The sequence below is a fragment of the Carcharhinus amblyrhynchos genome, unplaced genomic scaffold (assembly GCF_965287045.1).
Source record: "Carcharhinus amblyrhynchos unplaced genomic scaffold, sCarAmb.v2.hapA scaffold_44, whole genome shotgun sequence".
Lineage (NCBI taxonomy): Eukaryota > Metazoa > Chordata > Chondrichthyes > Carcharhiniformes > Carcharhinidae > Carcharhinus > Carcharhinus amblyrhynchos.
The window spans coordinates 1,950,101-1,975,465 of record NW_027649785.1 but is presented as its reverse complement, the minus strand read 5'-3'; the positions used below and the strand labels follow the sequence as shown (position 1 = coordinate 1,975,465).

Sequence of the window (25,365 nt, the reverse complement as noted above, 5' to 3'; positions counted from 1 at the left end):
CAATTATTATCTGTGGAGTGAAAGGGCAAGTTAGTGTTTTGGGTGAACGTCCTGAAGCAAAACTGAGAATGAAAGGATAAAGAAACATTTTAGCTCACTTGGAAAAGTAAATGGGTAAAAGCTGGTGGGAAGCAAAACACAAGCACCCTAGTCACACAGCATGTTAATGAGTTGAAATGAGAGATCTTTCAGTTGGGATTGTTTGGCATTGCCTCAGCTAGGAGCTGCCCTATCTTTTGTTTATCTGCTGTTTCAGGTTCTGCTTGCTCTGTTGCCCAAAACATTTTAATTCTATAATTCCAAAATAAGAATATTCTTTGAAAGTTCTCGGTGTGGATTTGTTTGGCTGAAAGGAAGAGCAAATTTGAGTGATCTTCAGTGAGGAAAAATAATGCCCCTGACAAATCTGAACAATGAAGATTATGATGACAGTTGTGTAATATCACCAGATTCCACTTGAATAGAGACCAATAGCTCAACAGTGCAACCAACAGTGGGATAATGGTAATGCTGCTGTTTGGACAGCTAATTCTATAAGAAATTTAGGACATTTTAAGGGGACAGCAATGCTAAATATTTTGCATCCTAAAACAGACTGAATATTTTTGCTATAATTGCAGTTTTCTTGCTAATATTTGCCTCTGTATATAACAGAGTTGTACATAATAAAAATTGAATTTTGGCCATGCGGTTACAGTGGTTCTGTTTGGGTCAGAATTTTCAGTGTTGTTTTGTTGTCAACTTACTGATAGCTCAGCCTCCTCTGTCTGGAGCTGCATATGATTCCCTTGGATGAACTCCAATTGCTGGTCTCAGAGACCTTAACCAGCTACTTTGAATGGCCTAAGCCTGGTTGAAGCCAGGCTCTCACCTCTCCGTACATGCTCTGGGTTTAGCCTCTCTTTCTTGGACTTAGTTCTCCTGCTGTGCTCTAGGATGAAGGTGGAACAGGTGACTGGCACAGGTGATTGCATCATGACTACTGGCAGGGAGCCAGCCACAGACCTGCATGATGATCTTATCACAAACAAATTGGATGAGACTCAAATTTGTTTCTACTCAGGAAAAAAAATGTCAGGATGGTATTTTAGGAGCATGCAAGGCAATAAGTGTGCATTCTGTGTCACTTTGCACTTTAGGGAAGTCTTCAACACCAATCAAGCCTAATCCTCCTCCTATTTGTCTCTGTTCCCATTGTAAGAGTGTTCTTCCTGATTTTGGAGCCTTGATCATCACTTTATATTATAGTGGGCTACAAACTGCAGTGTCATTGGAGATACCTTCTGCAGCCTGAAATGTGTGCAAACTGCATAGAAGTATGGACCACAATGACCTTCATAACGACTAGGATTGGGATCCAAGGCTCAAGTTATTGTTGCAACTGGTGACACAACTTGGTGCTGCCTACCATCATGAAGCAAAGGTGGCTGAGATGTTGCTTCTCATTATAGATCAGTGGAAGTACTACCTGAAGGTTAGCTGTGGGTATGGCCTCCAAGATACTGTTCTTTTCCTCATTCATCTTCCTCTTGCTCTCATTACTTGGTGACTATACTTCCATCCTATAACCATAAAGGCAGGCTCTACCAGAAGGAGTGCAAATAACCTGTTTCAAAGGCAGGGCAGCGCTGCTAAGAGCAAAGAACTCTTAAATATTTTAGTGGACTTCTAAATATTTCTGACATGTGCCCTGGCTATGTGTTGTGAGGTTGTATGTTTTCTCATGAAGAGGTCGAAAGGCTTCTTTGATTGAACAATAACATTTTATGAATAACACACAACTTTATACTTGTGTATAAAATGTAGTATTGACTAGGTGCTATAAGCATGCCAACTTCTACTGGACACATTCCTAAACACTTCCTACTTCCACATGACTCCTAACATCATAATGTGGGAGGTACTGTTTCCCCCAGTCCCATATTAACCCTTACAGTCCTGAGTAATAATACACTGTGCAGGAGCCCAGTCCAGAATGCAGGGCAGATGGTTTCTGATCCAGGAATGGCACACTATCCATCTTATCGGATGCCCAAGATGAAACAGATGTGGTCAAGAATTTCTTTGCTGGTAAGTTCTTCCTAGTTATTAGCATGGCACTTTAAATAACATTTCTACTATTGCAACCTGGACTGTACCCATACCAAGGAAAAGTTTGTCCCTTCTTTGCCGTTCTGCCATTGATATTACTTTCTTGCTATTTAAATGCCAAGAAACAGGGTTGGATTGTTTAAAGTGGGAATTTACTGCAACAATTATATTTAAACACTGCAGATATTGTCAGGTGTAGGCCATTTATTTTCTGCTTACTGAAAAGTGTTCCAAAAGAGTGCCACATAAGGAAGTTGGATTGATTACATGATGACAGCTGCAATTACATCTACGAAGCAGTAGCTAAAGTGATTCTAGGGCAGCGAACACATCAAGATACCCAAATTATAAGAATATATACCTTGCCAATCAATCAGCACCCTGTGATTGTTTGAAATTTGGCATTCTTGCCTTTGTCCTAATGAGGGCAAGATGAAAAGCTTCAGTGATATATCTTTCTCTTCAGCAGTATTCAAGTTCTGTACTATCAGGCGGCTGTATATGAGAATATGTACTGTGTCATTCATGGATGTGATCTCGATGTATGCTGACAGAAGCTGTCACGATGAATGCTGTCTGTTGTGAAAAGATTAACGGTTGTGACAATTGTTCCATGTCTTCAGACCCTCAAAAGTGATGCCTTAAAAATTCATCACTGGGGAACGATACCGTTTGCATAGTTAATAATTATGACAAAATATTGTCTCCACTATGAAGTGCTCTGGTTGTCTCAGATGAAATGAACAAATTGATTTAGTCTTTCAAATGTTGATAGGACTGTAACAAAAAAACTGGAGTTTAATGATTTTGTCTTGTCACTAGATTTTCAATCTGAAGATTGATGGTTGCTATTGATGAAAGTTTAGGACGCAAACTAATTTACAGTTGAACTAATTGGTGAACTGAGGAAGTGAAGGAGATCTTAAGTCTTAGAATCTTTCATACCTCAAGTGAGATGCATTCTAGTCTTGAATGTAAAAGTTATACCTTCAGAACTGATTCTTTGTCAAATGTAGGGCTCTGTCTTGTACAGTTAGGGAATTTATTGTGGTTTCTGTATGATGCAGAAGCCATGCTAATGCACGGACAGTTTGCTTACTGACTGTACAAGAGCGATCTTATTTTTTAAAAAAATTCTAAGTGCCCGAACAAGTGTGAAAACTAGAGAGAACCATGCCTGTTTTTTGGACAAGCTCCCAGATGCCCAAATGTACAGCATTGAGGGGAAAATAATGATGCAAAGTGTGATTCTCGCAGTAAGGGGAGTGGGCAGGACCGATTCATGCCAGGTGGCCGGCTGCTGAGCTATAGTGATGCAGTGTATATAGAATGTACTGGGAAATCTGTTTCTGTGTCACTCTCTCGCTTTTTCACCTCCCACCAATATCGGTCCCAAGGATGCCAGGTTGAATCTGGCCAACCTGAGAGCCTCAATGGCCTCCATTCCCACCATTGAGGCTATCATGTCAGGTCCCTGTTGGTGGGGACCATACATGATCCTTGTCGGTGAGTTACCTACACCAGTGAACAGGTAAGGGCAATTGAACCCAGACGATTGTGCTTGAGGATCACTAATTACGTTTAAATTGCATACTTGAATCAGCCTTGGCCTTCCTGGACAGGGCCATTAACATTATGAGAGGTGAGAAACCAGGCATGAGCCCAATTTTTGGCACCTTGCCTGATCTTACTGGCTTGCCACGCGAATTGACCAGTGTGGTGAGCCGATACGATCGCCCCCTAACATTTAGGTGTTAGGTTTTGAAAGTTCCGGCCTAATCTTTGATGTTTAATGGGGTTGTCAGCATGGCCATTTCCCTGGTGACCCTGGAGCTCTGCTCTGGAACATTTGTGTTAAAATCATTTTTTGTTGTCATGGACATTGACAAAGCTTGAAGTGTTTGATCTTACTTTTCAAAGGAAGTTACTGTGCCGTAGTTTCCAGCCAGTGGTTTATATATTTGTCTTTTTTCCCAAATAGCACATGCTATCTATTGTTGATGACATGTGCTCTCTCTCATGGTTGGGAAAACAGAACCAATTGAAATCTGCATCCTTTTGCATGCCATTTCTTCCTAATTATTGTCTACCTCCAGTCATTTGACTCCAACATTCTTTAGAATTTGCAAAGTAAGGTAAGGAATGCTAGGGTCGAGGAATGGATTGTGGGTTGGGAATGCCCAGTACATTCACTCCTGCTGTGGTGAAACTGTTCATTTTAAATGGAAAACAAAAATTGGATTTCTCCCACGCATCATTTTCATCCAATGGTGCGAAGTTTAGTAAGCCCACTAAAACCATTTGCGACTTTGTGGGGATAAAATGAAAAGCATGTGGATGAATCAGGAACATTCTGAAAGGTAAGATGGTTTGACATCTTTGACTGTCATTATTTGGTACTGTATTGTATTGAAGATGTGTTTTTAATGCTTGGTTTCATTATGGAGATCGCTCTGCAAAGGTAAGTTGACCCTTTGACCATCATTATGTAATTGGTCACTGCATTACTGTTCTTTTCCAACGGAGAAAGTATTATAATGGATTAAAAAATATTTTTGGTAATACTCATTATATTTTTGTGATGAGATTTCAAGTAGGTATTGAATTCTGAACATTGTAAAAATGATCTGATCCTCATCTGCCATTCATTGGCAGGCTCTGTACTTTGAAATGGAAATAGATAAAGTCAGCTGGAGCTGTCAGGACAACTGTTCCATACGAATGCTTGACTGAGTTTCAGAAGTTTCGGCTCAGCAGATGGTTTTACTGATCAGAGATTCATTGAAACCTTTACAAACCTGTAAAAACAGAACGTGTGTTTGCTTTTGTTTTCTGTTTACAAACCTAATGGACATTTAAACGATTGCAATGTTTTTCCCTTGGATTTTCATTGGCCCAGTAGCTGTTGGATCTCAGTGGAAGTATGTTATTCAGTTCTGGACATTTTAGGAAGGATGTGAAGGTATGAAAGAGAGTGCAGAAAAGATTGACACAAATGATTCCAGGGACGAGGAATTTTAATTCTGTGGATAGTTGGAAGCATTGTGGCTGTTTGGAGAAAAGAAGGTTGTGAGGCAATTTGATAGAAGTATTCAAAACGATGAGGGTTGTGGACAGGGTAAATGGGGAGAAAGTGTTTACATTGGTGCAATTATTGTGCGCAAGAGAGCACCCAATTTCAAGGCAGAAGACGCAATGGCGACATGTAGAAAAACATTATCATGCAGCAAATGGGTAGGACTGGAATGCTCTTCCTGAGAGTGTGATGGAGTTTGATTCATTCATGACTTTGAGAATCAGTTGAAAAGGAAAAGTTTACAGGGCTACAGGAAATAGGTAGGGTGTGACACTCGGCAAGTTGCTCTTATAGAGAGCTGGCACAGACACAAAGGGTCACTTGATCTCCTGTTCTATAATTTCTTACAGTCTTGGACAGAGCGTGGGCTGCACCAAGCTGTGATATAACCAGAAAGAATGCTTTCTATGGTGCATCTGTAAAAGTTGGTGAGAGTCATAGCAGACATGCCAAGTTTCCTTAGCCTCCTGAGAAAGTAGAGGTGTTGGTTGGGTTCCTTAACAATAGCGTCGGCATGGAGGGACCAGAACGAGTTGTTGTGATCTGGACACCTAAAAATGTGAAGCTCTCAACCAATTCCAGGCAGCGTGTCTTAAATGGTTGTCACTGGTGGCTCTGACATCCATCATTATGAAGTGCTTCAAAAGGTTAGTCGTGGCACAAATCAATTCTGGCTTCCCAGATTGCTTCGGTCCACTACAGTTTGCCTACAGCCACAACTGGCCCCACACTCAAGCCTAGAACATTGAGACAACAAAGACACCTATGTCAGACTCCCATTTATGGTTTACAGCTCAGCCTTCAACACCGTTATTCCGAGGAAACTCATCTCCAAACTCGGGGCTCCCTCTTCATCTTTCTGTCTCACAGACAGGGGCTTCCTGAAGTTGATTATCTCTTTTGTTGAGAATGAGAGAGAGAGGTTATTGTTTCGCACCAGTTCACCAGATTCTCGGTGGTATCTTCAGCGACCTTGAAAATCGAGCTGGAAGGGTATTTGTCTACACAGTCATAAGTTGTATAAGGAACATAGTAAGGGGCTGAGGACACATTGACTATTGTGAATGATCGTGGAGGAGGGTTTATTGCCTTTCCTTACTGATTGTGTTCTGTGGGTTAGAAAGATGCAGAGGGAGGAGCTGAGCCCCGAGTTTGGATGTACCCCAGGTTACTGTGGGAGGTGAGGGAAGAGATTGCAGAGCCTCTGGCGATCTCAGTGGAGACGGGGGAGGTTCCAAATGATTGGAAGATTGCGGATGTGATTCCTGTATTCAAGAAAGGGAATAGAGATAGCCCAAGAAATTACTGACCGGTGAGTCTGACCTCAGTGGTTGATAAGTTGATGGAGAAGATCCTGAGAGACAGCATTTATGAATATTTAGAGAAGTATAGTATGATCAATAGTAGTCAGCACGGCTTTGTCAAAGGCAGATTGTGCCTTACAAGTCTGGTTGAGTTCTTTGAAAATGTGACTAAACACGTTGACATAGAAAACTAGAAACATAGAACATTACAGCATAGTACTGGCCCTTTGGCCCTCAATGTTGTGTTGAGCTATGTCCAATCCCAAGTTTAAGCTATCCCCTCTTTATAATTCTGGAGTGCTCCGTGTGCCTGTCCAATGACCGCTTGAAAGTTCCTAAAGTGTCTGACTCCACTATCACAGCAGGCAGTCTATTCCACACTCCAACCACTGAGTAAAGAATCTACCTCGGACCTCCTTCCTATATCTCTCACCAGAGCGTTAGATGTGGTTTATAAAGACTTCAGATGAGGTCCGCTGTGCAAAACTTATTGAGAAAGTGAAGAGGCTTGGGATCCAAGGGGACGTTGCCTTGTGGATCCAGAACTGGCTTGCCCACAGAAGGCAGAGAGTGGCTGTAGATGGGTGTTTTTCTGCATGGAGGTCAATCACCAGTGGAACAATGTGGTGACTTTTGGGTGACAGTGTGTCGTGGAAAAGCTTCTACCCTCTGCCAGAGAAGGAGGTCATGAAGGTGTGACAGGAGGTGGGACTTTGCGTGTTTTGGCCAGTTTGGCTGGAATTTCGTCCTTGCCAAGTACCACCATCTCCATCCCTGGATATGTCCGGTAGATAATTAGACAGTCGCAAGAGAGAGTTCCTATTGAATCTGGACCCCATGAAGTCTCGTAGCATCAGATCAAACATTGAAAACGTCCTGCTGGTTACCACCTAATGATCACACGCACGCACGCGCAAACATACACACCCAAGATGGCTTGTTGACTTGTGTCCTGGTGCCCTGCTTTCTTTTGTGCCACTCGCCTAACTTCCTCATTATAAATTTCGTTTGCTTGGCATTGGGCCTACTTTCACTCTGTCTGTTGGTTGGCAGTGGGCACAGGAGGAGTCCCTACAGCCGTACTTGTCCAGCCCACTGGGAACTGAGGTATTTCCGAGTTGGTTCTTGGGAATGTGGCGGCTAAGTAGATCCAGAGGGAGAGCACTTAGGGGACAATGAGCATTGTATTGTAAGGTTTTTGATTTGATAGATTATTGTCATGTGTATTGGTATACAATGAAAAGTATTGTTTCTTGCACACTGTACAGACAAAGCATAGCATTCGTAGAGTACGGTAGGGGAAAAGGAAAGGAGAGGGTGCAGAATATAGTGTTACAGTTGCAGCTAGGGCTTATTGTAGCAGCTTATTGTTGCAGTTGCAGCTAGGGTGGAGAGAAAGATCAATTTAATATAATGTAGGTCCGTTCAAAAGTCTGATGGCAGCAGGGAAGAAGCTGTTCTTGAGTCGGTTGGTACGTGATGTCAGACGCTCAAATGTTTTTCCCGACGGAAGAAGGTGAAAGAGAGTATGTCCGGGGTGCGTGGGGTCTTTAGTTATGCTGGCTATTTTTCTGAGGCAATGGGAAATGTTGAGGGAGTGTAAATGATTAAGGAAAAGAGTGGAAAAAGGCATTGAACAATTCAGAGTGAGATTAATCGAGCCGGGCAAAGACGATTTCTAGTCTACTTTATCAATAAATATTCTCAAATAAGCCATTATAGAAACGACATTTCCAAGCCTTACAGATACTGCAAAAACAGTCATGTTTAGAATTTCCTTAACTTCAATATTTTACAGTGCTCAGTTCCAAGACATTACATACATTACAGATCAATTTTTCAACAAACTACATACATTTGTCATATTTCACCGTGTGCTGTTTTGACAGAGTTCCACAGTTCCACAGTCTGAGGGTTTTTTACAGTTTGGCCCCTCAGTCTGCCTTAGTTGAAAGGCTTCAAACGGTGGCCTTTCCCCATTGAAACGAGCGAGTGAGGCTGTGGAGGACTGTGCACTGTCAGTCTTCTTGTAGCGTACTCTGGTATACTTGCAGCAGGCCTGGGTCGGACAAGTTCCCCGACGTTGAGTAAACCTCAGCCGGTAAGCCGTCGCTTCCGGGAGTTTTACCCTTCTGACAGGAGTCGACGGCCGTTGTCAGCTCGTCCAGAGATTACGGTCTGGCCAGGCTCTCCCGCCGGCCGTCGTCTAAGACCTCCGTGATAGACGACAGGAAAGACCGGGAGGCCGTGCTGTGTGTCGGCATCGGGTCGTACAGTGCGGCCTAGAAAGATTTGCAGATCCTCAGAGTGTCAGTCTGCGAGGACTTTCCAGAGCTACCTTCTTCCTTCAGGCTGCTGATGGCAGAGGCCTCTCTGTGCACCTTTTGGAAGAAGAAAGGTGAGCACGTTTCATTTTGCTCCACGGAGCGGAGCCTGGATCGGAAGATGACCGATCACTCTTTACGGCGGGGCAGACACATTATGTTGTTGTTCGTCCATCGTCATCGACGAGGGCCTCGACGCCATTAGTCATTTTGAGGCTGGTTGCGGTGTGTCCGAAGGTGTCTGATCAGGCCAATTTGGGCACGCAATGTCCTGGCGCATATTGGACAGACTTGCAGTTGTTGTGCTGGTGGCTCTGGACTTGCGCAGTTTGCGCTGAAGTTGTGCTTCAGCAATACACCTTGCTTTGTGAGCTTGACAGTCTTTGTGGGTGAGGCAGCGCCAGGTAGGGTGGTTTTGTGCCAGCGTTTCCCAGGTGGCCGTGTAAATGTCAAGCGACTTCAGGGAGGCCTTGAGTGTGTCTTTGAAACGTTTCTTCTGCCCTCCATGCGAGCGTCTTCCATCAGAGAGTTGCCCAAAAAGGAGCTGATTGGGTATGCGCTCGTCTGACATACGGAGGACGTGACCTGCCCACCGGGTCTGCGCTCTCATCAGCAGTGTGTGGACTGATGGTAGACTTGCTGTAGAGAGAACTTCAGTGTCTGGTACTTTGTCTTGCCATCGGATGCGTAATATTCTGCGAAGCCATGTCGTGTGGAAATGATTGAGCTGTCTTGCCTGCCTTCGATACACAGCCCACGTTTCCCAGGCATGCGGGAGGGTAGTGAGTACCGCGGCGCTGTAAACCTTCAGTTTTGTTGCTGAGCCGATTCCCCGCCGTTCCCATACAGTGGAGTGCAGTCTACCCAAAGCAGAACTTGCCTTTGCTATTCTGCAGTTAACTTTTCTATCAGTAGTCACTGCTTGGGAGAGGGTGCTGCCAAGATAAGTGAACTGGTCCACTGCCTGTAGTTTCTGCCCTTGGATTGTGATTATGGGTTCTGTGTACGGCGCACGAGGAGCAGGCTGGTACACGACTTTGGTCTTTTTAACGTTGATGGCGAGTCCAAAGTTGTCACAAGCCGTGGAAAATTTGTCCACGCTGACTTGCATCTCTGACTCTGGGTGCAGTCATCGGCAAAGAGGAAATCTCTCAGAACAGTCTCCTTCACTTTGGTAATAGCTTGAAGTCTCCTCAGGTTGAAGAGCTTCCCATCCACTCTGTACTTGAGGCTGATTCCAGCCGCACTGTCCTGGAAGGCATCATTCAGCATGGCAGTAAACGTCATGCCGAACAGCGTGGGTGCGAGCACACAGCCCTGTTTGGCGCCATTGGTGACTGGCAATGCTTCAGAGGATTCTCCGCCATCCAGTACTCTGGCCGTCATGGAACTGGCGAACCATCTGAATGAATCTGGGTTGGGGGGGTGGGCGGGCAGCCGAACTTTGACATGATCCTGCTTTCGCAGGGTTACCAAACGTTGTGTAGAGCTCGCGGTGCTGCTCCCGACACTTCTCCTGAAGTTGGCGCGAGGCAAAAATCATGTCAGTCGTCCCACGACCTTTGCAGAAGCCACACTATGACTCTGGAAGCAGGCCCAGTTCCAGATGAGTGACCAGACGATTTAGCAGGACTCTCGCGAGGCTTTTTCCTGTGACGGAGAGCAGCGAGATTCCTCGGTCAGCCTCACTCTCTCTTCCCAATTGCCATCTAGATCCAGTGGCAAGACAAGAGTCAAGCCGGCTGGAGGTGGGACTAGGTGCAGTGGATGACCAGGACGTCTTCTGTGTCTCGTCCTGCTCTTCGCGTTCCACGACGCTTGCAGAGACCGCCTTCTTGACCGTTGGACCTTCCGTTGGTCTCGTCCGCTCAATCCGCCGGACTCAGTCTTCACACGGTGGGATAGACAGCTCCCTAACTCACCGAGGGTCGAGACCCGTCGGCTACCCTCAGCCGGTTCAGCCGGCTTGTCGAGGCCGTTGCCCGGGGCGTGGCCGCTGTCGCGTGCAAATAGCTACGGGGAGCCACAGGTGAGAGCTGATTGCCAGGTGGGGACAAAGGATGGACAAACCGCCCTGAAAGGACGCGACGTGTTCCCCCACCAAAGGCACTACCCCTCCCTGACACCCCATACGTTCCCCCCCCCAGTACACATTAATGGGCCTGAGAAGGCGGTTTTTATACGAGAGGGCGGCGGAGGCAGGTCGAATGGGGAGCTGGTGATTTGAAAGAAGGAATGTGCAGCAGCAGAGTTGTGAGGAGAAGGCAGGGAAATAGCAGCAGGTGTTGGGAGAGCTGGTGCAGAGGTGGGAATGGGCTGGATGTGGCGTGTAAGTGATGGTGTGAATGTGCAGGTAGATGTCAGGAAGTAAGTGTGAGATTTGAGGTGGGCGGTGGGTGTGATTTGAAGAGCAAGCAGTAGGGGGAGCTGAGAGAGTTGTGTGTGGAGCTGGTGTGTGTGGTGTTTGTAAAATCTGTTGTCTCCTGTCTGGAGACAATACACATCTCTTTAAGCTATGCTGATGCTACCTCTGCTCACATTGTCTGCATCTTTAAGACTTGAATAGCAGGTTAGCTGTGAAGAGTTGCATGCTAATCAGTGTTGTGTAAAGTGTGTGTGACTTTACCTGCCCTTCTGTGATCAGAACCTTGCACACACCTGAGGAAGGAACACGGTTTCCGAAAGCTTGCGAGCATTGTTTGCTGGAGCAGAGAGACAGGTAAGAAATTACCTGTTAAAAACCTGTTTAAATAAGTTTAAAGCACTTTCGTAGTAAGAACTTACCTTGTAGAACTGTTTAAATCATTTCAAAGCATTTTTGCGGGCTTTCTGTATCTACCGCTTTAAGAATTCTAAGGGAATGGATAGCAGGGAGTTGTGGGGGAGCAGGCTTTAAAACAGCACCAGGTTTAAAAGGAGGCCTGGTGTAGACAGCGGGCAGCGTCGGAGCGGGCAGCGGAGTGAGAGGGAAGCACAGTGAGATATTAGGGCTTAGGAGCAAAAGGGCTGGGGAGAAAAAGGGCCAGGTAAGTTCGTGTTGAAATTTTCCATACTACTACAGTGAATAATGGAGGGGCATGTGATGTATTGTTTCTGTATGATGTGGGAGCTGGTGGACCCCAGGGTCCTTCCCAGTGACCATGTCTGCAGTAAGTGCAGGTTGCTGGAGGAGCTCCAGCTCAAGGTAGATGAGCTGGCCTCTGAGCTACAGACACTGAGGCTCATCAGGGGGAGAGAGGGTGCCATTGTCAATGGGGTGCAAGTGACATCCACCCCCCCTAGACTGGCTAACTCTAAGGGTCAGGAACAAGAGGGGCCTGCTGAGAGGAGGAAGGAGGGTGGGGAGCGGAGGAAGGAGGGTGGGGAGCGGATGCCTCAGCCTCTCAACCTGCATAACGGGTTTGAGGTTCTTGCTTCCAGTCTGGACGAGAACGAGGGAGGTGAGGTTGGTGAGAAAGTGGAAAGTGGAACTGAGCAGCGACAGATCAGCCATGATCTTATTGAATGGCGGGGCAGGCTCGAAGGGCTGGATGGCCTACTCCTGCTCCTATGTTCTTATGTTCTTATGTTCTTATGTGAGCAAACTGCACACAGTACGGTGATGCAGACGCAGGACATGGGCAAAGAGAAGGTGAAAAGGAACGTAGTAGTGATTGGGGATAGTGGGGTTAAGGGTTTTGACACTGTCCTTTGTCACAGTGACAAAGTGCACAGAAGGGTGTGTTGTCTGCCTGGTGCTCGGGTCCGGGATGTCGCATCTGGGCTGCAGAGGAACCTGGAATGGGAGGGTGAGAATCCGGTCGTTGTGGTGCGTGTGGGTGCCAACGACGTAGGCAAAATGCAAACTGAGGATCTGGGGAGGGAGTGTGAAAAGCTGGGAATGGAATTAAAAAGTAGAACCGACAAGGTGGTTATCTCTGGGCTACTGCCTGAACCGAGTGCAGACGGGCGTAAGGTTGATAAGATTAAGGAAGTGAATGGGTGGCTCAGGGATTGATGTGGGAGGAATGGGTTTGAATTTATGGGGCATTGGCAACAGTATTGGGGTAGGTGGGACCTGTTCAGGTGGGATGGGGTTGGTCTGAACCGTGCTGGGACCAGAGTCCTGGCGAATCGTGTAAATAGGACTGTAGACAGGGCTTTAAACTAATTGTGGGGGGCGGGGGGGGGGGGAGAGGGTGCGAGGGTAGGTGACATTACGGGGTCTAAAGTTAAGGAGAGGGTACAGGTAAGGGAAGAGGCTGAGGATGTCCCAATAATAAAGGCAGTAGGGGGCGTGAGTATGGTTGGTGGCGTTCTGGCAAATAGGGTCCAGGTGAAGGCTGGGATGAAGGCACTTTATCTGAATGCACGAAGCATTCGGAATAAAGTGGATGAGCTGGTGGCGCAGATCAGCACAAATGGATATGATCTGGTGGCCATTACAGAGACGTGGCTGCAAGGTGACAGGGACTGGGAGCTGAATGTCCAGGGGTATCAAGTGTTTAGGAAGGATAGGCGGGAGGAAAAAGTCGGGGGGTGGGGGGCGTAGCTCTGCTGATTAAGGATAGCATCAGGGTGGTAGCAAGGGATGATATAGGAACCAAAGAGCAGAAAGTGGAATCGTTGTGGGTGGAGATTAGGAACAGCAAAGGGAGGAAGACGCTGGTGGGTGTCGTCTATAGGCCCCCGAATAATGATCTGGAGGTGGGGCGGGCTATTAACGCGCAAATAAGTGCGGCGTGCAGGAATGGAACGGCCATAATTATGGGGGATTTCGATCTACATATTGATTGGTCGACCCATGTTGGACGCGGTGGGCTCGAGGAGGAGTTCTTGGAATGCTGCCGGGATAGTTTCCTTGAACAGCGTGTGTTGGAGCCGACGAGGGAGCGAGCTATCTTGGATTTGGTGGTATGTAATGAGGCGGGTAGAATTAGGGACCTTGCGGTGAAGGATCCTCTTGGGGAGAGTGACCATTGTATGGTGGAGTTTCTGGCGCAGATGGAGGAGGAGAAAGTGGGTTCCCGGACACGCGTCCTTAGTTTGAACAGAGGGGAGTACGGTAGGATGAGAGAAGAATTGGCGAATGTTGACTGGGGGAGCGCGTTGGAAGGTAGGTCTGCTGAGGAGCAGTGGAGGATCTTTAAGGAGATCTTTCTTGGTGCTCAGCAGAACTTTATTCCGATGGTTAAAAAGGACCGTAGGAGGAGAGGTAATAAGCCGTGGATAACGAAGGAGGTGAAGGAAAGTGTTAAATCAAAAGCGGAGGCGTTTAGAGTAGCTGAGAGTAGTGGGCGAGAAGAGGATTGGGAGAGGTTTAAATGTCAACAAAGATGGACAAAGAAGTTGATAAAGAAGGGTAGGGGAAACTATGAAGCTGGGCTAGCGCTTAATATAAAAAAGGATAGCAAGAGTTTTTATAAATCTGTAAAAAGGAAGAGGCTGGATAGGGTGAACGTTGGACCCTTAGAGGATGAGAGGGGGGACTTAGTGGTAGGGGATGGGGAAATGGCTGAGGCCTTGAATAACTTTTTTGTTCCGGTCTTCACGGAGGGGGACGTGAATAATTTGCCGGGTGTTAGCGATGGAAAAGTGGTAGGACTGGAGGGTCTCAATGACATTACTGTTACTAGAGAGGCGGTGCTCGACAGACTGGAGGGACTGATTGTGGACAAGTCCCCAGGACCGGATGGAATGCATCCGAGGGTTCTGAAAGAAATGGCGGAGGTGATAGTGGATGCTTTGGTGGTTATTTTCCAAACGTCGCTGGATTGCGGGGAAGTGCCGGAAGATTGGAGAACGGCTAATGTTACGCCGTTGTTTAAGAAGGGTGGCAGGCAGAAGGCAGGGAATTATAGGCCGGTTAGTTTAACGTCTGTTGTAGGTAAAATGTTAGAATCCGTCATCAAGGAGGAAATAGCGAGGCATCTTGAGGGGAATTGCTTGATAGAGCAGACGCAGCACGGTTTTGTTAAGGCGAAGTCGTGTCTGACAAGTTTATTGGAGTTCTATGAGGATGTGTCTAGGGCGGTGGAAAGAGGAGAGCCGGTGGATGTGGTGTACCTTGATTTTCAGAAGGCGTTTGACAAGGTACCTGACAAGAGGTTATTGCAGAAGGTAAGGGGGCATGGCGTTGGGGGTGGGTGTTAGCGTGGATGGAGGATTGGTTGTCAAATAGGAGGCAGAGAGTGGGGTTAATGGGTGCTATTCGGATTGGCGGTTGGTGACTAGTGGAGTGCCCCAGGGGTCGGTGCTGGGGCCTCAGCTATTTACCATTTTTACAGATGATCTGGAGGAGGGAACCGAGTGTATGGTGTCGAAATTTGCTGGTGGCACCGAGATTGGTGGAACGGCAAATTGCGCGGAGGGTGTGGAGAGTCTGCAGAAGGATCTAGATAGGCTGGGCGAATGGGCCAGGAACTGGCAAATGGAATTTAATGTTGGCAAGTGCAAGGTGGTCCACTTTGGTAGGAATAATGGTAGGAAGGACTATTACTTCAGTGGCGAAAAACTGCAGCAGGCGACGGTGCAGAGGGACCTCGGGGTCCCTGTGCATGAGTCGCAAAAACCCAGCCTGCAGGTGCAGCAGGTGGTCAGGAAGGCAAATGGGATGCTGGCCTTCATAGCGAGGGGGATTGAATATCAAAGTAGGGAGGTCTTGCTGCGGCTGTATAGGGCATTGGTGAGGCCGCAGCTGGAGTACTGTGTGCAGTTTCGGTCGCCATACTTACGCAAGGATATTTTGGCCTCGGAGGGAGTGCAGAGGAGGTTTACTAGGCTGATACCGGAGTTGAGGGGGTTGAGCTATGAGGAGAGGCTGAATAAACTAGGCTTGTACCCGTTAGAGTTTAGAAGAATGAGGGGAGATCTCATTGAGACGTATAAGATGATGAATGGGATGGATAGGATAGGGGTGGAGAGGCTCTTCCCGCTCAGAAAGGACAGTAGGACTAGGGGGCACAGCCTAAAGATAAAGGTGGGGGTGGGGGTGGGGGTGGGGGGGGGCGGCGGTTTAGAACGGAGTTGAGGAGGAACTTCTTCACTCAAAGGGTGGTGAATCTCTGGAATTCTCTGCCCGTTGAAGTGGTGGAGGCTGCCTCGCTAAATATTTTTAAGACGCGGGTTGATGGGTTTTTGATAAGCGAGGGGATTAAGGGTTATGGGGAGAGGGCGGGAATGTGGAACTGAGCCGCGACAGATCAGCCGTGACCTTACTGAATGGCGGGGCAGGCTCGAGGGGCTAGATGGCCTACTCCTGCTCCTATTTCTTATGGTCTTATAATGTTCTTATGATTACTATCAAGTAAACCGGTTGGACTGTAACCTGGTGTGGTGAGACGTCTTACTGTGTGTGAAGCTGGCAGTGAGCACGTGTGGAGAGGAAGTGTTTGTTTGTAAGAGACAGAGCAGAGTTGGGCAAGCAGAAACTGATAGGCGAGTTGGGCAGACATGAGGACGGCCTGAAGCGGGATGTGGGGTTCACGTCAGACTAGGTGTAAGCGCCGCCACCGTTTGGCCTGGAGACAATTTCTTGAAGCTGCGATTGCCACTGGAGACAGGGACAACGTGTGTACGTGTAAAGAGTGGCATTGCGAGCGTTATGTTGCAAGCGATGGCGCGTTTGTGAAGCCAACCGTCTGCAGTCACTTGAGGAAAGAAGGAGCAGCGCTGGGAAAGCTGGTGATAGCAAATAAAGCCTGTTGGACGACATCAGAGTGAGTTGTGCGAGAGCTGTTTTTTGAAGTTTGAGGATGTCCCCAGAAAGGGGGGTGGTGCACCGTTCCCGGAGATACTGCAATACCAGGCCGATACGTGGAGTGGACGGAGCAAGCCCCTATTCCATCTCCCTGCTCCAAAAATCAATTTAATATATGGTCCCCAGATAAGGGACGTATCAGATATTAAACTGATAAGAACAGATACTACACTTGATCTTAGCCAAAAGGCCGAGAAGCGATGCCGGCGCCGCTCTTGAGTCGCCCAACTGTCATATGCCTTCCCTCTTTGACAACAGGCTGACACCATTCAAACACTTAGACACACATAAGCACTCTCAGCTGCAGTCTTGTCACCTTTCTCCCGGCCTTTCTCATTACAACACACAAGTCGCCTTTTCTCCCCTTTTTCACTGCCACTGCACCACAGTTATGTAGATGGCCCCGTACTCCACCAATCACTTAGCAGAGGGTTGTGCCTATTCACGTCTACGTCACTGTCGAGGCGCTGCTGTTGAACAAGCTTTTGAAAACAGTTGCGTGTTTTGCAGGCCGTGAGTGAGAATGCAGCGAGCGACTGTGCCCGTACAATACTTGCAGCACCAAAGGAGGCCGTTTGGCCTGGGCCAGAGCAACTCCCTTGGTGCCAGTCGCCCTACAGATAGTTTACCTTCAGATAATTCATTGTCTTTTGAAAGGCAACGCTTGACACTGCTCCCCGCACGCTCTCAGGCACACTGCGTTGCCGCAGCACAAAAAGCTTTCTCCTCTCCTCACCTCGCTCCTGTTGCCTGGAGTCCTGTTCTTGTCAGAGATTAAACAGCAACTATCTATAAGATCCGTGGGCTGTGTACTTCAAGGAATTCTGCTAGCCCAAGTCTCGGTCATGTGACGTGAGTTTCGGGAGATTAAACAGGGTCCTCTTGTTGAAACCATTGTGTTAGAACAATTAGCGATTAGGCCATTAGCACCATTCTTGGAGATTAAGACCTGCGAACTGCTGTTGGTTTGAACTCTGGCTTGGGCAGACAGACTGTCTTTTGGACTATTGTGTTCACTTGCTTAGAGAGTGAAGCCGGGAGCCCGAGCACCAGAACCCGAGTCACCTCATAGAATCCCTCCAGTGCAAAAGGAAGCCATTCAGCCTATCGAGTCTGCACCGACCACAATCACCCTCCCAGGCCGCATCCCTCTAACCCCACGTATTTCCCCTATTAACCTCCCTGAGACAAAGGGACAATTTAGCACGGCCAATCCACCCTAACCTGCACACCTTTGGACACTAAGGGACAATTTAGCATGGCCAACATGGAAACAACAGGTACAGCAGCTTGGGATATCAATGGGTGATGGGCTGAAGGGCCCCAACACAGGATAGAAATAACTGAGAAATGCCCTCTACGTCCGTTAGCAAGGTGTGGAAGTTTTTCCGCAAATTGCAGGATTTTACGCGTGCAACATTGGTGAAAGCCCGTCCACGGATTTGAGGCGTACACGGTCCGTGTTTCTGGCGCGTACAGATGCTCAGGAACCACGGCTGCTGTGTTGACCGTGAGCTTGGTTCTGGAATTGAAGTCCTGGTCACTTTGTGCCTCAGGCGTCCGAAGACTGGACTGGCACGTTGGAGTCGATGCTGAATTTCAGCATCGATGTCTGCTCGTGCCAAAAGGAGGCTCCCGACGTATGGGAAATGATCCACGTTGTCCAGGGGCTCACCTCGGATTTTGATAGCTGGCGGTGGCAGTTTTGTGTGGCAGGAGCGGAACAGAGAGCCGTTCCGATATGTCTTAGTGAATGCGTCGGCACTGGTTTGTAGTTCGACCTGAGCGTGCACGTACACAGGTACACGGGCGTCGTCTGCACCCTGCAGCTCGATGACAGAAGTTGGGGTGGTCTTGGCTCTGGCCTTGAGGAATCGCAGGTCGAATAGTTTCCCGCTATCTGGTAGGTTAACTGCAGCCCTGCGGGGTGCTTCAACGTACTGAGACGGAGTGTCGCTGCGAGGAAGACGGAGAAGAGCGTTGTTGCGATGACACGGCCCTGTTTGACCCCAGTCTGCGCACGTGTTGGGTCTTTGGTGGTTCCGCTGGCGAGCATCACGGCTTGCATGACATGGTGGAGCAGGCAGAGAATGGTGACGGATTTCTGTGGGCAGCCAAGTTTGAGGAGAATGTTCCACAATCCACAGGGTGGAAGACCTGAGATCGAAGAAGGCCACGTACAGAGGTTGATGCTGCTCCCTGCTCCCTGCACCCTTCCTGGATTTGGACCATGCTGAAGATCATGTCCGCTGTGCCTCTTGTTGGGCAGAAGCCGCACCGAGACTCGGGGAGGAAGTCTTCGGCTATTGGGAGGAGGCTGTTGACGAGGATTCTCTCCACCTTTCCGGTGGCAGAGTGTAGGGAAATCCCTTTGTAATTCCTTTCTTGAAGATGCGGTGTCGTCTACAGAGAGGACTTCACTGATCGAGACGCGCTGTATTTTTTCACTTTGCTTTCTGTCTGGATAGCTTGTAAAGCATGCAGGTAAGCTCCTTGTGTATCAACAGAGGGGTGTCGGGGGCGCAAAGTCAGAAGCAATGAGGGGGCTCGGACACAGCCCTGTTGTGCTTCGCTCTTCACCCGCGTGGTGCCGTCAAACTGCATGCTGCAAGGAAAGGAGCGAGTGAGGCTGTGGAGGACTGTGCACTGTCGGTCTTCTTGTAGCGTACTCTGGTATACTTGCAGCAGGCCTGGGTCGGACAAGTTCCCCGACGCCGAGTAAACCTCAGCCGGTCAGCCGTCGCTTCCGGGAGTTTTACCCTTCTGAAAGGAGTCGACGGCCGTTGTCAGCTCGTCCAGAGATTACGGTCTGGCCAGGCTCTCCCGCCGGCCGTCGTCTAAGACCTCCGTGATAGGCGACAGGAAAGACCGGGAGGCCGTGCTGTGTGTCGGCATCGGGTCGTATAGTGCGGCCTAGAAAGATTTGCAGATCCTCAGAGTGTCAGTCTGCGAGGACTTTCCAGAGCTACCTTCTTCCTTCAGGCTGCTGATGGCAGAGGCCTCTCTGTGCACCTTTTGGAAGAAGAAAGGTGAGCACGTTTCATTTTGCTCCACGGAGCGGAGCCTGGATCGGAAGATGACCGATCGCTCTACGGCGGGGCAGACACATTAATGGGCCTGAGAAGGCGGTTTTTATACGAGAGGGCGGCGGAGGCAGGTCGAATGGAGGCATTGAAGGAGCTGGTGATTTGAAAGAAGGAATGTGCAGCAGCAGAGTTGTGAGGAGAAGGCAGGGAAATAGCAGCAGGTGTTGGGAGAGCTGGTGCAGAGGTGGGAATGGGCTGGATGTGGCGTGTAAGTGATGGTGTGAACGTGCAGGTAGATGTCAGTAAATAAGTGTGAGATTTGAGGTGGGCGGTGGGTGTGATTTGAAGAGCAAGCAGTAGGGGAGCTGAGAGGGTTCACCCAAGCTGGCATAGCTCTTCCTCCAAGGCTTGATCTTATTTGCATCGTAGCCAAAAGGCCAAGATGCCGCTTTTTAAAAATTGATTCAAATGAAGCTAACATGTAACCTAGTGACTTCAACCAAGTGCAGCATGTCATTACTACACTTAATCAAGGTTTGCTATCACTGCCATCAAGGGTGTTGGGAGGCGCGACGCTCACGCGGTGCTGAGGTAGGCCGACATCGACCTGAGCAAGAGAGGCGGTGAGCTCTCTGAGGATGAGGTAGAGCGCATTATAACAATCATGCAGAAACCTCGTCAGTACAAGATTCCCGACTGGTTCCTCAACAGGCAGAAGGATGTTAAAGATGGAAAATACAGCCAGGTCTTGGCCGATGGCCTGGATAACAAACTGCATGAGGAGCTGGAGTGATTGAAGAAGATTTGTGCGCACTGGGGTCTGTGACACTTCTGGGGTCTCCGTGTGCGTGGGCAGCACACAAACACCACAGGCAGGAGAGGGCACACAGTCAGTGTCTCCAAGAAGAAATAGATATTTTAGTTGCCAAATGTGTCAATAAATGTTCATTTAAACAAAAAATAGGCCACGAAGCGATGCTGGTGCCACTCCTGAGTCGCCCAACTGCCCTTCCCTCCTTTACAACAGGCTGACACCATTCAACCACTTATACATATAAGTGTAGAATCGTACACAGGCCATTCAGCCTAAGTCTGCACCAAACACAGTCCCATCCAAGCCCTATCCCTAAAATCTCATGCCTGGCTAGCCCTCCTAACAATAAGGGACAACTGAGCACAGCCAATTCACCTAGCCCACGTATTTTTGGACTGTGGGAGGAAATTGTAGTACCTGAAGGAAACCCACGCTGACACAGGGAGAATGTGCAAACTCCACACAGGCAGTGACCCAAATTGGGATTCAAACCCAGAACCTTGTCATTGTGAATCAGCGGTGCTAACCACTGTGTCACTTTGCTGCCCGCAGCACTCTCAGCTTCACTCTTGCTCTCTCTCTCTCCCAGCCTTTCTCATTGCAACACACCAGCTGCCTTTGTTCCCCTTTCTCACAGCCACTACATCACAGTTATGTAGATGGTCCCGTACTCAAAAAACCTAATACTTAAAGGAATTCTGCTAGTCTCCAAGACTCTGGTTTCTCCTCAGATCGTATAAATCTTTCGCCTTTTACTAAACATTTCCAAGTCTCGGGTCGTGTGATATATGTTTCAAATCTTTAAACGAGGCCCTCTTATTGAAACCATTGTGTTAGAACAATTAGTGATGCTGCTATTAGCACCATTATTGAAGATTCAAACCTGTGAATTGCTTTTTGTTTGAAGCTGGCTGGAGCAGACAGATTGTGTTTTGGACTATTGTGCTTGTTTGGAATATTGACGAGAAGCAGAGGCATGGTCAGTTAACCCAGCTCCTTTGCTCAGCCCTGTCCCCACGACTCCAGCGGGGGTTTAATCAGCCTGTCTAGCTCCTCTTAAATGTAAAGGCAAAAGGGTTTTACTGGTTAGCTCTGTTGCTTGGCACTCCTTAATGGTGTTTTTTATCAGTTGCACTTTTTTTGTTATCAGTTGTTGCTTTTGAAATTCATGTTCAATGACGTGTCAAACCTTATCGTTGAAATGTGGCCTCTCGTGTAAAAGTTGGACATATTGCAGCTTTGTAGAACCTTAGTTAGGCTGCACTTAGAATATAGAGTTCAATTCTGCTTGCCACACTACCAAAGAATGTGGAGACTTTAGAGAGGATACTGAAAAGATTTACCAGGATGTTGCCTGGTATGGAGGGCATTAGCTATGAGGAGAAGATGGAGAAACTTGGTTTGTTCTCACTGGAAGGACAGAGATTGAGGGGCGATCTGAGAGAAGTCTATAAGATTATGAGGGGCATGGACAGCTTGGATAGTCAGAAGCTTTCTTCCAAGGTGGAAGAGTCAATTACTGAACAAGGCAAGTTTTTTTTTGCATAGAGGGTGATGGGTGTCCGGAATTCTCTGCCGGGGAGGTGGTGGGAGCAGATATGATAGTAACTTTTAAGGGTGTCTGAACAAATACATGAATTGGATGGGAATAGATTTGGTCCCCGGATGGGGAGTGTGTTTTAGTTCAGACAGGCGGCATGGTTGGTGCAGGCTTTGGAGGGCTGAAGGGCCTGTTTCTGTGCTGTAATTTTCTTCATTCTTTGTTCTGACCCTGCAGTATAGCATTGGTCCATACAAGATCACCTTTGATACTTCTGCAATAATATTTTTCAATTTTTGAGTATTTTTGCTGGCACTTCTATGAATGCTTGCTGTTCTTACACTTATTGAGTAGGATTTTTGTCATCCTTAATGAAATTAGAGTTTTGTACTGTAGACCTACATCCCTGTAGGTGTACTAAGACTCCAAATTGATTGACTGTACATCCAGATAACTTCTCTGTATTGTTCCTGTAAAGATTACACTCATTCCACTTTTTGATTTCACAGTGACAAAAGATGGCAAGAGTGAACAGTACGATGTGGTTGCTTTGAGAACAGGTGAAACTTGTTCCAGCAGTTGGATACGTTTTAATGGGTGTTTACTCCATGACTGCCACGCTGTAGTGATTGCAAGACGGGCATTGCAATGGTAATGAATGACACACAAAACTTTCTGTATATAGATTTCCACCTATCAAAACATGTCGTGAGACTTCTATGTCACATTATAACACGATGTGGAGATGCCAGCGTTGGACTGGGGTGAGAAGTCTCACAACACCAGGTTAGAGTCCAACCAGTAAATAAACTGGTTGGTCTTTAACTTGGTGTTGTGAGACTTCTTACATTATAACACAGCCATTAGTCCAGTATTTGGAATATTGCTCCATAAGTAGTTCATTCAAATGTAAAGCGATGTCAAACATTTGCATCTTCACATTGCACAGGAGAACCTCGAGACTGATACCTCGTATGAGGGAAATTGAGAGAATGCTGGAGAAACCTGGACTTTTGTTTTGCTGACAATCCTGACCAACCATGAAAATTAGCTTTAGAGAAGTGAAGAGAAAATGTACAAGAGGCTGAACCCAATGACCTTCCTTCCATTATAAGATCAGAGGTGGGGATGTTTGTAGTTGATTGCACAATGTCAATACCGTTTACAACTGCTCAGATCTGCAGTTCATGTCCCTATGCAGCAAGACCTCAACAGTATTCAACATTGCGCTGATAAGTTAAAGGCAAAATACTGCAGATGCTTGAATGTGAAATAAATAGAGAAAATGCTGGGAAAACTCAGCAGGTCTGACAGCATCTGTGGAGAGAGAATAGAGCCAATGTGTTTTGAGTCAGAATCATCCAGAACTTGTACTCGAATCATAGTTTCAGGTCCCAACAGTCAGAGTCTCAGTGACGGGGTCACAGTCTCAGGATCAAGGTGTCAGGGGTCAGGGCTCAGAGTCTCAGCATGAGTGGGTCAAGGGTCAGAGCCTCAGGATCAGAGGTTAGAGTCTCAACGTGAGGGAGTCAGGGGTCAGAGACTTAGGATCGGGGTCAGAGTCTGATGGTCAGGGGGTCAGATTTCTCAGGTCAGTGTGTTAGGGGTTAGAATCTCAGTGTGAGGAAGTCAGGGGTCAGAGTCTCAGTGTCAGGGGTCAGAGTCTCAGTGTCAGGAGATCAGAGTCTCAGTTTTGGGGGTCAGGGGTTAGAGTCACAGGTCAGAGTCCTGTTTAAGGAGTTAGGGGTCACAGTCTCAGGGTCAGTGTTCAGACTCTCAGGGTGAGGGGGTTAAGGGTCATAGTCTCAGGGTCAGGGGTCAGGGAAGGAGTCTCAGTGGAGGGGGTCGGGGTCAAAGTCTGAGCGTGAGGGAGTCAGTGGGCAGACTCTCAGGTTCAGGGGTCAGAGTCTCAGTTCAGAGGGTCAGGAGTCATAGTCTCAGGGTCAGGGGTCAAAGTCTCAGCATGAGGCAGTCAGGGGACAGAGTCTCAAATTCAGGGGGTCAGGGGTCAGAGTCTCAGTTCAAAGGGTCGGTCGGGGTCAGAGTTTCAGCGTGAGGGAGTCAAGGCTAAGAGTCTCAGGGTCAGAGGTTCAGAGTGTCAGGGTCAGGAATCAGACTCTCAGCGTGGGTGTGTCAGTGGTCAGAGTCTCAGGGTCAGGGGTCAGAGTCACGAGTAAGGAAGTCAGGGTCCAGAGTCTAGGGTAAGGGGGTCAGGGGTCAGAGTCTCAGGATGAGGTGGTCAGAGGTCAGACAGTCCGGGTCAGGGGTCAGAGTTTCAGGCTAAGGGGTAGGGTGTCAGAGTCTCAGAGTGAGGGGTCAGAGTCCCAGAATGAGGTGGTCAGAGAATAAGAGTGAGGGGTCAGAGTCTCAGGATAAGGAGGTGAAGGGTCAGAATCCCAGGGTCGGGGGTCAGAGTCTCATGTTTGGGGATTGGAGTCTCAGGGTCAGGTTCTCAAGGGTCAGAGTCTCAGGGTGAGAGGGTCAGGGGTCAGAGTCTCAGCATGAGGGGGTCAGATGTCAGAGTCTCAGGTCAGGGGTCAGAATATCAGCATTAGGGAGACAGGGGTCAGAGTCTCAAGGGTCAGGAGATCAGTGGTCATAGTTTCAGGTTTGAAGGATCAGAGTGTCAGGGTCTCAGTCTCAGGGTCAAGTTGTCAGGGGTCAGAATCTCAGCATGAGGGGGTCAGTGATCAGAGTCTCAGGGTCAGCGGTCAGTCTCAATGTGAGAGAGTCAGGCGTCAGAGTCCTGGGGTCGGGGTCGGAGTCTTATGTCAGGGGTCGGGGTCTCAGCATTTCGGTCGAGTCTCAGGGTCAAGGGGTCAGGGTTCAGAGTCTTAGGTCAGGGGTCAAAGTCCCAGTGTGGAGGAGTCAGGCCAGAATTTCAGGGTCAGGGGTCAGAGTCTCAGCGTGAGTGAGTCAGGGGTCAGAGTCTCAGGGTCACAGGTCAGAGTCTCAGGTATGTGGGTCAGAGTCTCAGGGTCAGAGTGTCAGCGTGAGTGAGTCAGGGTCAGAGTCTGAGGGTCGGGAGTCAGTTTTAGGATCAGGGGGTCGGGGTCAGAGTCTCAGGGTTAGGGGTCATAGTGTCACCATGAGGGAGTCAGGGGTAGAAGTAATAGGAGGGATTATTATTTAAAAGGTGAAAAGCTGCAGCATGCTACGGTGCTGAGGAACCTGGGGGTCCTTGTGCACAAATCGCAAAAATCCAGTCTGTAGGTGCAGCAGGTGGTCAAGAAGGCGAATGGGATGTTGGCCTTTATAGCGAGGGGGGGTAGAATGTAAAAGCAGGGAGGTCTTGCTGCAACTGTACAAGGCACTGGTGAGCCCACAACTGGAGTACTGTGTGCAGTTTTGGTCCCCGTATTTGCGAAAGGATATATTGGCCTCAGAGGGAGTACAGAGAAGGTTCACCAGGCTGATACCGGAGATGAGGGGGTTAGCTTATGAAGAGAGAT

General features: G+C 48.1%; 1 protein-coding gene and 1 non-coding gene across 2 annotated transcripts in view; one reads left to right on the top strand and one right to left on the bottom strand.

The window, feature by feature from the left end:
- LOC145337165 (uncharacterized) overlaps positions 1–25,365 on the top strand; it is a 276,871-nt gene that overhangs the window by 21,735 nt on the left and 229,771 nt on the right. The window contains 7 exon segments of the mRNA XM_080181955.1: positions 3,695–3,810; positions 7,525–7,578; positions 8,611–8,746; positions 10,682–10,824; positions 17,963–18,173; positions 19,219–19,340; positions 22,392–22,564. Coding sequence (XP_080038081.1) covers positions 3,695–3,810; positions 7,525–7,578; positions 8,611–8,746; positions 10,682–10,824; positions 17,963–18,173; positions 19,219–19,340; positions 22,392–22,564 — 955 coding nt within the window.
- LOC145337196 (U2 spliceosomal RNA) lies at positions 16,545–16,735 on the bottom strand. Its single transcript, XR_013885324.1, has one exon. It is a non-coding gene; the product is annotated as a U2 spliceosomal RNA (small nuclear RNA).